General features: G+C 33.0%; 2 protein-coding genes and 1 long non-coding RNA gene across 6 annotated transcripts; 2 read left to right on the top strand and 1 right to left on the bottom strand.

The window, feature by feature from the left end:
* Positions 1–163: 163 nt before the first annotated feature.
* On the bottom strand, positions 164–5,250 carry LOC7482085 (uncharacterized). The gene is made up of 7 exons (XM_024582245.2): positions 4,635–5,250; positions 4,252–4,452; positions 4,040–4,162; positions 3,799–3,836; positions 3,565–3,667; positions 932–3,426; positions 164–745 (listed from the first exon to the last, which is right to left on the bottom strand). The coding sequence occupies exons 1-7, from the start codon at positions 4,704–4,706 to the stop codon at positions 499–501; spliced, it is 3,279 nt and encodes a 1,092-aa protein (XP_024438013.2). The 5' UTR covers positions 4,707–5,250; the 3' UTR covers positions 164–498.
* On the top strand, positions 4,351–5,508 carry LOC112323578 (uncharacterized). The gene is made up of 3 exons (XR_002977018.2): positions 4,351–4,475; positions 5,098–5,164; positions 5,245–5,508. It is a non-coding gene; the product is annotated as an uncharacterized LOC112323578 (long non-coding RNA).
* A 5,459-nt stretch (positions 5,509–10,967) lies between these two features.
* LOC7484383 (transmembrane ascorbate ferrireductase 1) lies at positions 10,968–15,573 on the top strand. 4 transcript variants are annotated; one of them, XM_024582258.2, is made up of 7 exons: positions 10,968–11,240; positions 12,324–12,372; positions 12,490–12,689; positions 14,389–14,461; positions 14,881–14,962; positions 15,081–15,162; positions 15,294–15,573. In XM_024582258.2, exons 1-7 carry the CDS (start codon positions 11,097–11,099, stop codon positions 15,492–15,494), a joined length of 831 nt encoding a protein of 276 aa, XP_024438026.2. In that variant the 5' UTR covers positions 10,968–11,096; the 3' UTR covers positions 15,495–15,573. The 4 variants fall into 4 exon arrangements, with proteins under 4 accessions (XP_024438026.2, XP_024438028.2, XP_024438027.2 ...); XM_052445880.1 differs by lacking the exon at positions 12,324–12,372 and having other exon boundaries at positions 11,109–11,240; XM_024582260.2 differs by lacking the exons at positions 14,389–14,461; positions 14,881–14,962; positions 15,081–15,162.
* Positions 15,574–16,180: the final 607 nt, after the last annotated feature.

The following is a 16,180-nucleotide window of genomic DNA, read 5'->3' as shown; positions in this document are numbered from 1 at the left end:
TCACGAAACAAAGAATCTTAGTTATAAGTGGATTTCTAAAACACGTTCAGTACAGGCAGAACTAACGTGAAAGGTATGAATGAAGTCATGAACATAAAACTGTTTCCATTGTTTAACCTAAAATTCTAGACAGTGATGTCTGCAATTTTTAAACTCATTGGAATATCTTAAAATTCTAATGCTTTTAATTTCTGCAATACAGCCACAATTCAGGTTAGGCACCAATACTTCAACTAGATTAGCTACATGAACATCACAAATAAGGAATACACAAAATCTGTATAAAGCAAAGGAGTGTGTAATTACTATATTTTTAAGGAAACATCTATCCCTTTCTGAACTCTGGACCTGCTTCTCGAGCACCTCTAGACTTCCATTTACAAGATGCATAAAGAATAGTCGAGCAACAATCTTGCTCATCAGAGGCTCGCTTTAGCAGCTGCATTACCAGTGCTTCATTTCTGTGTCTGATATCCGATATCTTAGAGAGCTAGAATGCTAGCTCCTCTTACCATTCTTGAGATTGCGTACAGTCATGACAAGCTGTTGCCTTTCACCTTCTACTTCTGCAAGTTTGAGGCTTATCTCTGAATATCTCTCTTGCATTTCTTTTAACTCAGTTTCCATACATTTGTTCCTTTCTTTTAGCTGTGCCATTTCTGTCAACAGTTCAATCAGGTAACCCTCATCCATTGAGTGGAAAGTGCCAACTCTCAGTTCTTCCTTCGAGCAAGTTTTTGCTTCTCTGTCATAACAAATATTGAAGAATGAAACTAATTTCAGTGACAACTATGATCACGAACTAAAACATATCTGGATGCACAATGCATGCTTCGATTTATCTCCTTGTTGGAAATTAATTACTCAGAAAAAGGTGGTAGATATATGAGAAAGTACAATAATCATTATAAACAAGAACTTGAAATTGTACCTTTCAATACCCTTGCTTCCTGCAGTGTGCATCTCAGAATTCAGCAAGTCTTCCCCAATATTTCTTTTTTGGAAGTCATTGACATTTGCAGTATTAGTTGCAGCACATTTGATCTGCATTCTGTCATCCATTGGCACCGAGTTCTTTTCATCTGAAAATGTGAGTTTCTTCATGAAACTAGTATTTTCCTGTTCCTTCTTCTGCAGCTTACCTTTTAATTCGAGTACTTGTTGCTGAAGTTTTTCTTTCTCCTGTTCTTCTGCGGACAGGCTATTTTTTAGCTCAATCTGCAGATCTCTGAGGCTTTGAAGTTCCAATGAAAGGTTCTTGATCATTGCCTCCTTTTCATCCTTTAAGGACTTCAAATTGAATAATTCTTGCCTCGTGTTTTCTGCCTCGTTCTTTGTCAATGCAAATATTTCTTCTATTTCGTCTCTTTCACTTTTCTGTATTTCTGTTAGTATCTTTGTTTCTTCAGACGATGTCTTCAATTTTTCAGTTTCATCTCTTAATTTCACTTCTTTTTCCAGTTCAGAGATGTCATTCTTCTCTTTTCTTAGGGTCTCTATCTCACTTTTCAGCATTCGAACTTCCGCTAGAAAAGCCTCTTGCATTTCTCCTCCATGCTTCAGTTTGTTGGAAGCATCTTCTAGTTCCACTGACATCTGCTCCATATGTTTTGTTTTCAAATCTAGTTGCATTGACAATTCTTCCATTTTTACTCTGTTCTGGTCCGTCATCATTGCAAGCTCTTCGTTAGATTTCTTAAGATTCTCTTCTAGAACTCTATTCTGTATTCGGAGCTCGTTTGCTTCAAATACTGATTCCATTGTCAGCTTCTCATTCTCATCAACCTTTCCTGCCATTTCCACTGAAAGTTTTCTGAATTCCTCCTGTAGCTGCTCTGCTGTAACAGCATTTTTCCACCTTGTCTTCCTCAAGGCCTCTTCTGCACGGATAGCTCTCTGTTCCTGCTCAATTCTGGCATGTGTCATGGCATCGAGGTCATTTTCGTATCCTTGTGCCTGTTTTCCCAGTTCTTTCTCCAACCCTTTGACCTGACTTTCCAGTTCGTTGATGGAAAGCAAAGATTCTGAGAATTCTTTTGTCTGCGTCTTCAATTTTTCCTCTAATCTTTGTACCTGTGATTCAAGTTCTTTAATAGTAGCTGAACATTCTGAGGTTTTGTGTTCTTGTAGCTTGCCCTGCTCTAACTTGGAAGAGATATCATGGTTTTCTCTCTTTAGATCTTCACAGTCTTGTGTGAGTTGTTCGATATAATTCTCCAGCTTTTCTCTAGTTTCCCTGTAGACATCAATTTCATCAGATAGGTCTATCACCCTTTGCTTCAGTAGACATAATTCATTATCTTCCCTAGTCTTTTCTTCCAGTGCAAGCACTGCTTGTTGGTCTCTGTCCTCTTTCTTGCTGCATTTGCAATTTTCCTCCTGAACCTCATCAAGCTTGCTAGACAGAGAAGATATTTCCACATTTTTTTGATCCAGCATTTCATCAAGGTCTCCCACAGCAAGAATCAACTCAGCATTTGAATCTTGCGTTTTCTGGAGTTGCGACTTAAGATTGGTGTTCAATTCCTTTTGATGACTAAGTTCTCGCCTGACTTCTTCTAGCTGAACCCTAGAATCCTCATTCTCAGCTCGCAATTGATTCAGGGATTCTCCTTCATTTGAGCACTTGAGTTGTTCACATCCTGTTTTGAGTGCATCTCTCTCCCCTTCAAGTTCCTTAACATGTCTTGACAGATCCAGCCCCCTTCTGCTCTCCTTTGTAATCTGTTTCCGAAGAGACTGTAATTCCAGTTCTGATTCTGTTTTGAGTGCATCTCTCTCCTCTTCAAGTTCCTTAACATGTCTTGACAGATCCTGCCCCCTTCTGCTCTCCTTTGTAATCTGTTTCCGAAGAGACTGTAATTCCAGTTCTGATTCTGTTTTGAGTGCATCTCTCTCCTCTTCAAGTTCCTTAACATGTCTTGACAGATCCTGCCCCCTTCTGCTCTCCTTTGTAATCTGTTTCCGAAGAGACTGTAATTCCAGTTCTGATTCTGTTTTGAGTGCATCTCTCTCCTCTTCAAGTTCCTTAACATGTCTTGACAAATCCTGCCCCCTTCTGCTCTCCTTTGTAATCTGTCTCCGAAGAGTCTGTAATTCCAGTTCTGATAATTCTGACTGCCTCATTAGATTAGATAATTCACTATTCAGTTTTTCAATGGATTCATCTGAGGTTTCTTGTAATTCTCTTGGAAGGTTCTCTTCAGGGCTGTTTGTTGAGTCAACTAACCTTCCGTCTGACACTGAACCCATTGACCAATCAGTGCTTGTCCTACAATGCAAGTGGTTTTTCGGTGTGATGCCATCAACTGCTCCCTTTGGAGGCATTGAATCTTGTCTGAGTGTTGATTTGAAGCTAGAATTTCCACCAATGGATGTTCTGAAGCTGCTGTCTTGTTCAGATAAAACAATGTCCGGGTCCTGGTCCTGTGAGATTTGTCAAGTTATAGATCAATTATAACCTTGAACAACAGCACATCTATCTCTAAGATTTGACAAAAGGAACTTGTTCAGTCCAGCCCTTCCTGAACTGTGTTAAAACAAAATAGATAATTTAGACCTTACTTCAGTAAAACTTTCATCGTTTTTGTCTGTGTAGCCATTGCTCAGCTGGTTCTTCAAGCTTCTGTCTTTAGAAAGTATGGGATCTTCATTGTCTTCAATTTTTCTAAGATTACAAAGTCCAGTAAGTAAATTAGCAGCAGAGGAGATGGGAAAAACAAAACTTTAGACTACAAAGTAAAATGAAAGAAAAAAGAGAAATAAATGCATAAATGAATTGTTAATGCTCGTGTTCACCTTGGATCAAAATCTCCATGCATCTTCTGAATGGTCACCTGTTTCAAAAATTACTTGATACATGAGAAACAATGGAAGGTTTTTGATAACGAAATAACATGGTCTTATTTACTTTTTGAAAATAGACATTGCTCTAGCTCTAGGAGTGAATCAAACATAGGAAAAGGGTCAAATCAAGAGAATTACAGAGTGTGTGTGTGTGTGTGTGTGAGAGAGAGAGAGAGAGAGAGAGAGAACAAACATGTAGAACTGCACCAGAGTTGGCAAATTTAAGGGGCAGGGAGACAGACAATGGTTCAGTTTCATCAGCAAAATCTGCAAAGTCAATCGAAGCTTCTCCCAGATAACCTGATTTGGATGACCCCTGCAGGAATTCATAGGAATCAGTAAACAAACACAAAAAAACTATGCCTTAGAAAATCAGTAAAGATTTTAACTGTGAGTATAACGTACACTTGAAACAATGAAATGGTATATTTTCTCATGCAGCTTTCCTGATTTTGGCTCCTTGATGAGTATCACTGTCACATAAACTGGATTGTCCCATGAACAGATTCCATCCTGAACTGCAGCTTTCTCTAGTTTGAATGTTGTCTTCCCAACATCCTCTGGCACCAAGGATATTATCAAGGCAGGTTTCTTTTGGCGTGGCACCTAAAATGGAGACGCGAAATAAGGTAAGAGTTTTGTTAGTATCCCGAATTGCTCAATCACATTGCCTACATTATATCACCACACACCTTATCATACACTCACAATGTAATCATTGATTCCAGATAAACAAAACCCATTTCGAATCAGTAACAGGGAATACTTGGTATCTGTTAGATTAGTACCTGAGTTGCCTGAAATTGCAGTTTGAATGTAGCTTTGATCTTTTTCTTCACGTTCCTCCATGACTTGAACATGTTTTGACCTTATTGTAGATTCTTTAGAGAATCTTCACCAAAAGACTCACTCAGTTTTCAGTACTTCTAACCTTGATTTTCTCTGAAACAAGTGTGACTTTGTTATGAGGAGGACAAAACAATTTATGCTTTCTCAACTGTGAAACCCAGAAGAAACCAGAAAGCAACAAAGAGGGCTGCAGTGAGTAGTGGTGTTTTTTTTATTGTTGTCCTTTAAGTAAAATTTAGATGCCGCAGAAAGTTTGGAAATTAGAGCTGAAAATGACTAAAACGTGATTAGAAAATGAATCAGTCACAGAGCAAAAAAACTAGAATATGTGCCTAGCTTGATCAGACCATGTGGTATTGCTGTAACAGAGGTACCCTAGCAAAAGTTTTCTTTTGAATGCAGGAAGGCATGAGGTGCTGTCGTGCAGAAAGCTTTAAATGACACTACCGATGACCCTGCACTTTTGGTGGTATGTCTTCTACCACACAGATAGTCTTTTAGTTTTAGGTTAAAGTTCCAGTGTTGTCCTGAACATCAATTTTATGATAGGAATATCAAATTGTCAGAGGCAAACGATTTTGAGAAAGGGTTGCCCCAGAGAAGGTGCTGCATTGATCAAGGTAACAATGGAAGAATTTCTTGCACCTACCTTGTTGACTAGAAGCAACTAATTTTCGTACTGTGCAATCAATACACACGTCTCTGAATTTTGTCAATACTGAACTCCTACTCTGGTGTCATATTAGTGGCTCCTTGAGCTTTTTTAGAAAGTTACTCAGAGTACAGGAAATAAAGTTTGAATTAGCTCCTATTACTTCACGGGAACAACCTTTAATGCAATGGAATCTGTTAGGTAGAAAAGTGAGATTTACAATTGATAGCTGTGGACTAAGAAAAAATTGGGTAAGCTCTTATTTACTATCTTTTTATGACCACCACTACAGCTTTGCATATTATCATATTCCATGAATATGGGATTTTTTTTCCCATATGGGGCATCGTAGTCGTAATTTTTCTAAAGTTTCCAATTAATCTTTATAGGAGTTGGTGAAGATTTGCAATTGGATAAGGACTTAGTTTAGTGTGTATGTCCAGATTTTAAATGATCATGAGACTAGGAGTTTCGAATATGTGTGAACAACCTTTTTCTTATGCAGGCTTGGAGGAGACGTTTGGATAAATAGGTAAATGAATTCGTCTTCTTCTTCTTCTTTTTCCAATCCTTTCTTTCTATTTAAGAGGGACCTTCGCTTCTAAAGTTTTAGTATACTGTGAAATCTCCTCTGTTTTTTTAATGTATTTATAAACAAAAAACTACGGAATAGCCTCCCAAAGAAAAAATTATACAATCTTGCCCCCATGCCACGACCTAGATTCGGCCCTTGCAATCATACTTGCATTACTGAGATTGCTAAACTGAAACTATCATAGGATCACATATATATTATATAGGTCACGATTATTGGAAGTGTTAGTTAAGAGGCAAAATAAGGGTTTTGTACTTTCCCTTGGTTGATGGTGGTGACTTGGATAATGTTTAGTCATTAGTGTTGTTTTTTATTTAAAAATATATTAAAATAATATATATTTTTATTTTTTAAAATTTACTTTTAATATCAATATATTAAAATGATAAAAAAACACATAAAAAAATAATTAAAAAAAAATCATCTTTTTAACACCTGTGGCCGGCTAGCCACGCTGCCAAACAGTTTCTGAGGGTTGACTTGGCTTAAGACGTAGATTACGTGTTTTTTTATTAGTCTAACTTAAAAAAAGGCACCATTTTTTATGGGAAAATGGTGGGATTTGATAGAATCACTGTTAGAATTATATGAAAAAGAAGACTCGTTACAGAATCTTATGAAACTTTTGAAATCTAATTGAAATGAAAGGGAAAAAAAAAAACTTACGGCATTCGATTGAGGATCCCTATATGTGTAGTTGGTGTGTTAGGAAGATGATTTCCTTTCCTGTCCTTTTCATGTCGTTATAAGTTAGTAAAGTAGACCTTTCCTACCATACTTACTCAAGAAAACGACTCATTAATATCATAATTATATACATGCATAAATAGGAGAAGCACTCTAAGATTTGTCAACAGATAGAACCATATATGATGCCTGTGTGCTCTTTAGTTTTGTCATCAAGAATGGCGGATAATACCAACATTAATAATAGTGCGAGTATGCACTTGAGGGTCTAGCTGCTGTGGTCAATCGTGTGACTTGTTCCGCCCCGTCCTGGGTTCGACCTTCTATGTGCACGCCTGTCACCCCCGCGGTGCCTTACCTGCTCCTGGGCTTGCAGGATGTCCAGTGGGCCGTGGGGAATAGTCGTGGTACGCGTAAGCTGGCCCGGACACCCCACGTAAATCAAAAAAATAATAATAATAATAATAGTGCGAGTATTGGACACGCATTGTAAACTACATGCTACTAAGACTTGTTCAATATTACAATTCAACTGTATTTTTTAAAAACATTAAATTTGTTTTAGTTTTAAAATAATTTTTTTTATAATTTTGAATTGTTTTGATATACTGAAATGTTAAAATTAAAAATAAATTTTTTAAAAATTAGAAATATATTATTTTAATATATTTATAAACAAAAAAAAATACTTTAAAAAACAACTTTTATTAAACTTCCAAACAGACCCTTCCCCCTCCTCGTCACTTTCAACGGATCAATCAGAATTTAGATGGTTTATGAGAAAAAAAATTGGAAATATGCTTCATTTTTTTAGCTACATATTGTGGTTCCACGTATGGTCTTGCTAATGGCTTTGCTGATATATGTAACAATTGAAAAAAACAAACAAACAAACAAATCATCCATGGAATTTGCAACGTCATGCAATGCCTTGATTCATATTTTATTTATGCATTCAACAACACTTTATTGCTAAGCTATTAAACCTGAACTAAGCTGGTGGATAGGCAATTTGATAAATTTATTAAAATCTGGTTTGATTTTAAATTGTTTCTTTTTAAATAAAAAAAATCTTTTAGCTTTAAAAAATAAAATGATATTATTTTAATTAATTCTGTTCAACTTACTAACTTGAATTTTAAACCAAATCACATGTGATTTCATTATTATGCTTCCTTATGTTTACTAAAGTAATATTTAAAGAAAAGTCAACCTAGCCCATATTTATGATATAAATAAGAGAATAAAGAGCCTTTAAGTCCTTAGCTGCTATCTTCATCTCATCCTAGTATGACACTTTTCTAGCAAGCAAGATTGCAACTTAATGATACAAAATTGTTACTAAAGAGATTAAAACAAGTGTAGACTACAAGAAGACAGAAATCTGGATCTTATAGACATAGATTTAAATTAAATTTTCTCTTGAGAATGAATCGAATGAAGGCTCTGTTTTGTAAATCCTATTTTTTTTTTTTATTAATGTAGGTGTATGGGGTAGGTGTATTGGTCAGTTTGCGCGCATCTCGACTAATCTTATGGGTCCTGAAATTAACGACCATGTAAACATCAAGTGATCATCATATTAGCAATTATAAAACTTGAATCTAAAACCATAAAAAAAACAAATCCTTTAATTTTAATCTCCTATCACTACTATACCATCTAATAAATGATTTTTAAATCTTATTTTGATCGTAGTCTATGCAAGGTATTCTCACGAAGGAAATTAACTTTAGACGTGAACAAGAGTAAAAGAAGAGAGGGGCCATGGGCTTGGTTCTTTGAATTTTGAAGGCTGTAGGATTTTCTGGGCTTTTAACTGCTCATCTAAATAATCTCTAGCTAGATGGGCTTACCACACCATTGACCCAAGATCCCATCCCACTAGTCGATTCTCTATTTTTAATGTGGAAAAAGAACAGATGAGAAAAAAAAAGTTTATGTGAGGGAAAGGAATTACATATGAAAAGGTGTTTATTAATATTATTATATTTGTTAAATTCAGCTCCACTTAGGTAGTTAATTCAGAAAATTTGAGATTTAAATAGATATTATACATTTAATTACTCTTATTCATGTTCTCATAAACTTCAAAAACTTCTAATTATACTTATTTTTTAAAAAGTATTTCTTAATTAATATAGATTTAAACGCTTTTGTTAATCAAATAATTTTTTTCGAAATGTTGTCTGGTTTTGTCTTGAGGTGGATTTCATTGAGTTTTATTTTTATCAAACCATTTTATAAAGCAAAGTTTGATTAAAAAAAAAAAAAAGCATTCTCAAACACATTATACTATGTTACCTAGCATGATAAGAACAATTACAATTGACAAGTTGGAGCATTGATCAAGTCAGTGCATCCTTCATAAGCTACCTGTAACTCATAATTACTCTGCTAAAAAAAATCATTATTATGGTGTTTCACTGTTATTTTTCAAACTTTCCTTTTCCTTTATTTTTTTTAAATTCTACTTTTCAAATTTTTTAATAAGTCCATCCATTAATATTTTATTAATTTTAAATTAGTTGTCATAATTTATTTCAGTTTTTTCTATAAGGTTATAATATTCTCAAATAAATATATCGATATTTAGTTGATGTTTAATTTTTGTTAACATCTATTTTTGTTATCATATCATTAAATAAATAATAATTAATTTTTTTAAAACCAGTGAAGTCTATAATCCGGGTCGTGAGTTTTGCAAGTTAAGAAGCAAAGCCCAGGTCTATCCAATATGTTATTGTTTTTTTAAAAAATATTATCTTAAATTTTTTTAAAATAAAACTACGTTTTTACCGGTCATCCAAGTTGTTTTTGGACTATTCAAATCAACTAGGTCATGTAGTGTCAACTTTCATTCATGTTAATTTTAAATTCGAACTAGGTAAGGAGTTAGGTTGGGAAGTTCCAAGAATAACTTGTGGGGTCTAGTTTAATAATAATGTCAAATAGTTTTATTTAAAAAAAAATCTAGTTTCTATCTTTTTTTCTTTTGATTGAATCATTGATTTTTTTTTATTATTAATTTTATCATTCAATATTTGGTTGATTTTGAATTGGTCTTCTTCATAATTTATTTTGGTTTGCTTTATATAAGGTTATTTTAGTCTCAAACAAACGTCCCGGTATTTGATTGGTGCTTAATTCTGCGAACGTCTATTTTTGTTATCATATCATTAGGTAAAAAATAGTTTTTAAAAAGTTGTTAAATTTAGTGGAGTTCATGATCCGATCGCGGGTTTGTTGGGTTACGTTGCGAAACCCAAGTCAATTTAATATATCGTCGTCTCAATATAAAAGAAAGAAGATAATTTGCAGTTTTTTTGAAAGCCCCGAAACATTTTTTCCGTCATCTGAATTGTTCTTAGATCCATTAAATCAATTGAATCATGTTAGAATAATTATCGTGGGTTAATTTTAAATCAAGATTTGATAATAAATTAGTGGTTGGAATTCAAGTTTGATCTTTTAACTTGAGCTTAATAATAATAATAATAATAATAATAATAATAATAATAATATAAAATAGTTTATTGGAGCATGGATATTCAATTTTAAGATTCAAAATGTTTAGATCCAAGTCGCGACATAAAGCGGGTAAAAACAGTAGTTATCTCTAACCTTCACTAGTTTTCGGTTTTAGGTCAAAACATATCCATTTTTCAAGAAGACGAATTAAGGTCATGACTCTCTTAGAATGTTAAGATTTTTTCTTAAATTTAATGATAGTTTTTTTTAAAAAAATAATATTTCTTATTCTTAATATATAATTTCTTACAATAGAAAAACTTACAACTTAGTTTTCGATATTCAAGTTTTGGATTTCTTTTTAGTGTCTGATTTTAAATGACTGCTTGATATTAGTATATCCATTAATCCCTCGAAGTAAATTTTATAACTTTAATTTCCCTTAATTAGGTGCATATTTTAGCTAGTGCTTACCGAAATTAAATGAACCTCCAAATAAAAAATTATTTCTACTTTATTATTACGTTACCATGTTGATATAATTACAACATTTAGAAGCTGTGAAATATTTTTTTTTAATTTAAATACATGAATCTAAACTTCAATGATTTATTTAAACTTAACTGGAATTTGTATAATTTACTCTCAGTATAAAAACAAATATTCCAAAAAACCCCGAACCCATTAAATTAAAATACGGAATTATTTATGCGACTAAAATACAAAGAATCCAGAGGAATAGAATAAATAAAGCTCATCCTACAAATCAAGTCCACGTGGCACAATCATATCATGAACAAGATCTCCATCCAACGGTCATAATCGCATTATCTGGTTGAAACAACATTTAAAAGACGTGACTGTCAACAATCAGAAAGACTCTCTTCCATTTATCCTTCATTTTTCTTTTTTCCCAGTTTTGAACTATCAAGATTTAAGATTTTAGAAGAAGAAGAAGACGAAGACGAAGACGAAGAAGAAGAAGAAGACTCAAGCATGACTATAGGGGTGGAAGCACTGCCATTAACGTTTGTTGCGCATGCGCTTGCTGTTGCTGGTGCTGTTACGGTCTTGGTTTGGAATCTATATTATAGAGGTGGCTTAGCATGGGAAGCCACTAACAAGAGTCTCATCTTCAATGTAAGTCTCTCCCTCATGTTATCTTCTTTCTACTTTGGTTCCATGGATTCTTTCTTGGGTGTTTTCTTCTGTGTTTGTGTCTTCATTTTAGTGTTCAGAAGCTTTTTTTGTTTGAGCTTATCAATTAGGTTTGTATTTATCATCAGAATTTAAGGTTTTCTTGTTCGATTGTGTCATTTCTTATGAAGCTTTTTTGTTTGAGCTTATCAATTAGGTTTGTATTTATACAGTTAGTTATTTTAGTGAATAGCACAAGTTCTCGGTTGATTTAAGTTTTTTCTTATCTTTTCTAGTTGATATTTTTTCTAAATATTAAAATAAATATTAATAATATCTAAATATTTTTTTACATTAAAATCTTTTTTGATATAACTTCGTAACATAGCTCAAGCCAATATATAATATAGTAAAGTCTATGGCCTTAAGGTTATTTTGAATATTGGTTTTTTGTTTTTTTCTTTCGGTTATCTCTCTTGGATATTGATATGGCATTGAATGACTATAAGCCAATAAGTCAAGGACGTTTCCCTACTAGAAGTCTATCAAATTAATATCTTCAATAACATTAGTATTAAGAGGTTGGGTAGGTGCCCGACGTTCGTGACGTGGTACAACCCGTCTTCCTAAAAAATCAAAAGAAATCAAGATCTAGAAAATTGAAATTCAAGATACATGTCATTGGAATTTTTATGCTCCAAATATTATTGTTAATTACCCCCGAGTGAGAAGCAAGAGTATTTTGATAAAGCTATGTTAATTTAAACATGTACTGCTAATTTCAAGTAACCTGACAGGATATTAAAATAAATGGCTATATCAAATATTCATGAGCTTGACTAAGCAAGAGACTGAGTTCATACTTTCCATGGTTACATGCATGTGAGTGTTCTTAATTAGCACGCTCCTGGGCCCTTGCACTCTCAAGGGTCACCCCCTTCCACCATGGATGGTTAGCAAAATAAGCCACAAGGGGGCTCTGAATTTAATTCTCAACGTATTCAGGCTAATTTAGAATGTATTGTTTTAATATTAAAAAACAAAAAACATTATTTTGAAGAAATTTTGTATATATGTTTGTGACAGCTTCATCCTGTTCTAATGCTAATTGGCTTGATTATCATTGGAGGTGAAGGTAATTCAACACCCTTTTGGATTCTTACAACAACTAAATGCTAAAACTTTGCCTTTTTTATACTAATATTCTTACTCGTACTTTCTTTTCCTCCCAAAAAAACAAACACAAACACAGCCATTATGAGCTACAAATCTCTTCCTTTGAAGAAAGAGGTGAAGAAAGGAATACATCTTGTACTCCATGCCATTGCTATAATACTTGGTAGCGTTGGCATTGCTGCCGCATTCAAGAATCATAATGAGAGTAACATTGCCAACCTATACAGCTTGCATTCATGGCTTGGCATATCCATCATTTCCCTTTATGGTATTCAGGTAAGCAGCCACTCATTTCACTCTATTTTTATCTTATTTTATAGTGACTTTCTTAATTTGCCCTAATCTATCGATCTTTCATCAGCATGTTGATGGAAATTTCTCGACAATTTCACCTGAAGCAAAATCAATTAACACATATTAATTAAAATTATTAACACATAGGTGAAGTTGAGAAACTTTAGCTAATTACACTTGATGAAATGATGAGTGGCTAGACCGACTCTTTATTTTATTTTATTTTAAGACTTTTTTAAAAAAATGGGAAATTAATTATTGCAGTGGATATATGGGTTTATTGTGTTCTTCTACCCTGGAGGGTCTGCAATAATAAGGAGTGAGTCTCTCCCTTGGCATGTGCTATTTGGGATTTTTGTATATATTTTGGCTGTTGGAAATGCTGCCTTAGGGTGTTTGGAGAAGCTTACTTTCCTTGAGAGCTCTGGAATTGACAAGTATGGTCCTGAGGCTTTGCTTGTCAACTTCACTGCTGTGATTACAATATTATATGGCGCCTTTGTTATATTATCAGTTCTTGGCCAGGCTCCCGTAGAAGACGACGATAAATAAGGCCTGTGTGAGTGTGTTATCAGCCATGAATTAAGAAATATATATATTCCATTAGCTGAATTTTTATTGAAGCTATCATGATATCTAGTTTTTGTATGATCTGTACATGTAAGATTGTGAGCATCATCATTAAATAACAATGGAGCTTATGGTACTAAAATACCAATGTTCTCATTCCGATTTAAAATCTTAGAACCTATTCCAAAAGCTCTAAAATTGAAATAAATGAATTATCCTTTCTTAGATTAAAAAGTTATTCATTTATTAATAATTTTCTAAACCAATCATGCAAAGTTTGCAATTATTTCATAGCATGATTTAAACAATAGCATTGGAACCTCAGATATCATATGACCTAGCTAGCTCCTTTTAACAGAATAATCGGAACCCATGCAGTTAATGTTTTTATCTTGATATCATTTTACCTATCTCCGTAGGGACAATTTAATATAAATTTTATGGATATTTATTCAAATGAGTGAGGTTTTTTCTTTATATTTAATTTATTTGATGGGTAATAGATATAATATAGAGGTTGTCTAACCGATTTGAAACTTAATCCAAATCTAATATTTGTTTATATATATGCAGAAAATTTATATTTTTTGAATCCAATATATATAATATATATACATATTTCAATATTGATATAATACCCCCAACCCACACACATATATACACACATTTATTAATATCTAAATTTTTTATTTAATGAATAATAGATATAATATGAAATTATGAACATAAAAGAACTCAACTCATGAATACTCATTATCATCCTTGTAGCTACTTACATTGGTGGAGTTGCACAGATGGGAAGGGAATTAAAAAAACATGGCGGAAATCAATGTTTGGCTCAACATTTAATTCCACATGCTTGCAATAAATCTAAAATAAGTTTAAGATACTTCAAGATCTATGCAGCATTAATTAGAGATGCAAAAGCTGTGGATCTTTAGATATCTAACCATTTACAATTCCTGTAAATGCAAATAAATCCCAAATTTAGTACGTAGAGCAGTAAAAGTATGCCACGCCATAAGATTCACCATATTTATAATTATATGGTGGCAGAATGTTTAATTAGGTTAACTTCTATAACCCAAAATCCTTTCCTATAAATAGGTAGGTGGCTGAGGTAGGAGAAAGATCAGCAAAGTTGAGCATCATATTTGTCTTGAAGACGGTTGAAATGGGTGAAGGTATACAAATTTGTTGTTAAATATTACATTGCATTCATGACATCATGCTGATTGCTGGGCCTCTTGTCCACTTGTGCTCCTTGATTCAGACCTCTTTTTTTTTAATCATTCATGCATTAAATCATTTTTTTAAAGATGTAATTGAGAAATTAGTACATTTTTCTTGGTACTAATCTCAAGATTTGAGATTAGAAAGTTGAGAAAAATAACATGTTTTCTTGATAGCCACACCGATCTCTTGGATTTCTTTTTCTAGAAAAATTATATTTATTACAATTAAAGTTATGTAATTGCATAAAATTAACTGATACTTGTCATAGAGGTAATTCATGAACCCCATTTTTATATGAGAAAAAAAAATATTATTGAATATTACACTTGTAACTATAGTTCATCGTTTGTCTTCCTGTTCATTGCAGCTCTTAAAGAAATGAACAAAGTGCTACATGAGAGAAATATCAAGGCATGGGAAGACAAAGAAAAAGCAAAATCAGCTAATAAGTATAAGAAATTAACACCCACATGCATGAAACCTTTTTTTTTCTTGTTTTAAATTAATATTTTTGTTTACTGAAATTGGATTGATGTTATCTTACTGCAATTAAATATATAATCAAAGGGCTCAGAGAATGTTATCAGACATCAAAACATGGGAGGAAAAAATGAAAATATCTCATGAGGCTAAGACCATGAAGATTGAGGTAATGATTAATTTCATATCCATCTAGGGGATATATTGATAAAGAAAATAATATAGACTCTGGTGGATAATTTATTTTGCTATTAATTTGTTCCTCACTAACACAAATATTATATTTGGTTCGCTTTTCAGGCAGAATTAGAGAGCATAAGGCAACATAAACATGAGAAAATCAAGAATGAGGAAGCTCAGATACAAAAGGCAATGGAACAAAAGAAGGCAGCCATTGATGCTCAAAACCAAAAGAAAGTTCTGGAGATAACTGAGAAGGCTGACAAACATCGATCAAACAATACACTTCCAATGAAGTGCTTTGGTATATGTACGGACTAAAATTCATGTTTAATGGAATAAAGAAAGATGCATAAATAAATTCAATAAGTAGCATATGATTTGATTTATCATTTAATAACACTTGTAGTGTATATGCTTTGTTTATTTGATACATAAATAAATAAGTAGCATATTTTTTTAAAATATCTCATCAAATAACACAGCAGGGAGTGTTTTTTCATGTTTTTTATATGCTAATATCAAAAATAAAAAATAATATAATTTTAATGTATTTTCAATTGAAAAACACCTTGCATCGCATTATTAAACACATAAGTCTCACTTAATTAGAAACATGTTTACAAGATTCGATCTGGTTCATAATTCAATTCAAGGTTTGAGTTGTGGGATAAATACTCAACATATAGATCAACAAGTTAAGTCAAGTTTATTGGATTTTTAATGAAACAATAACATTTTGAGTATTTAAAAAAAAAACTAAAACAATGTGGTATTAAAATATTAGGCGTAATGCTTGGATCCAATTGATTTTTGGGTACTAGTCGCACCTCAGCACCCAATGGGCTTGGGCACATGCCCCAAACCTAACTTGCATGAGCCCAACACTCAATTGATTTTTCTTTTCAGAACTTCATGCTTATCCCTCAATATTTTATGTTGATCTAATATGTATTATTTTGAGTAGAATATAGCTCAAAATATCACAGTGGTGAAATTATACTTTA

This window comes from Populus trichocarpa, chromosome 12 (assembly GCF_000002775.5).
Source record: "Populus trichocarpa isolate Nisqually-1 chromosome 12, P.trichocarpa_v4.1, whole genome shotgun sequence".
In the NCBI taxonomy this organism is placed as follows: Eukaryota; Viridiplantae; Streptophyta; class Magnoliopsida; order Malpighiales; family Salicaceae; genus Populus; species Populus trichocarpa.
The sequence above is the reverse complement of the archived record's forward strand: the minus strand, read 5'-3'. Positions and strand labels throughout refer to the sequence as shown.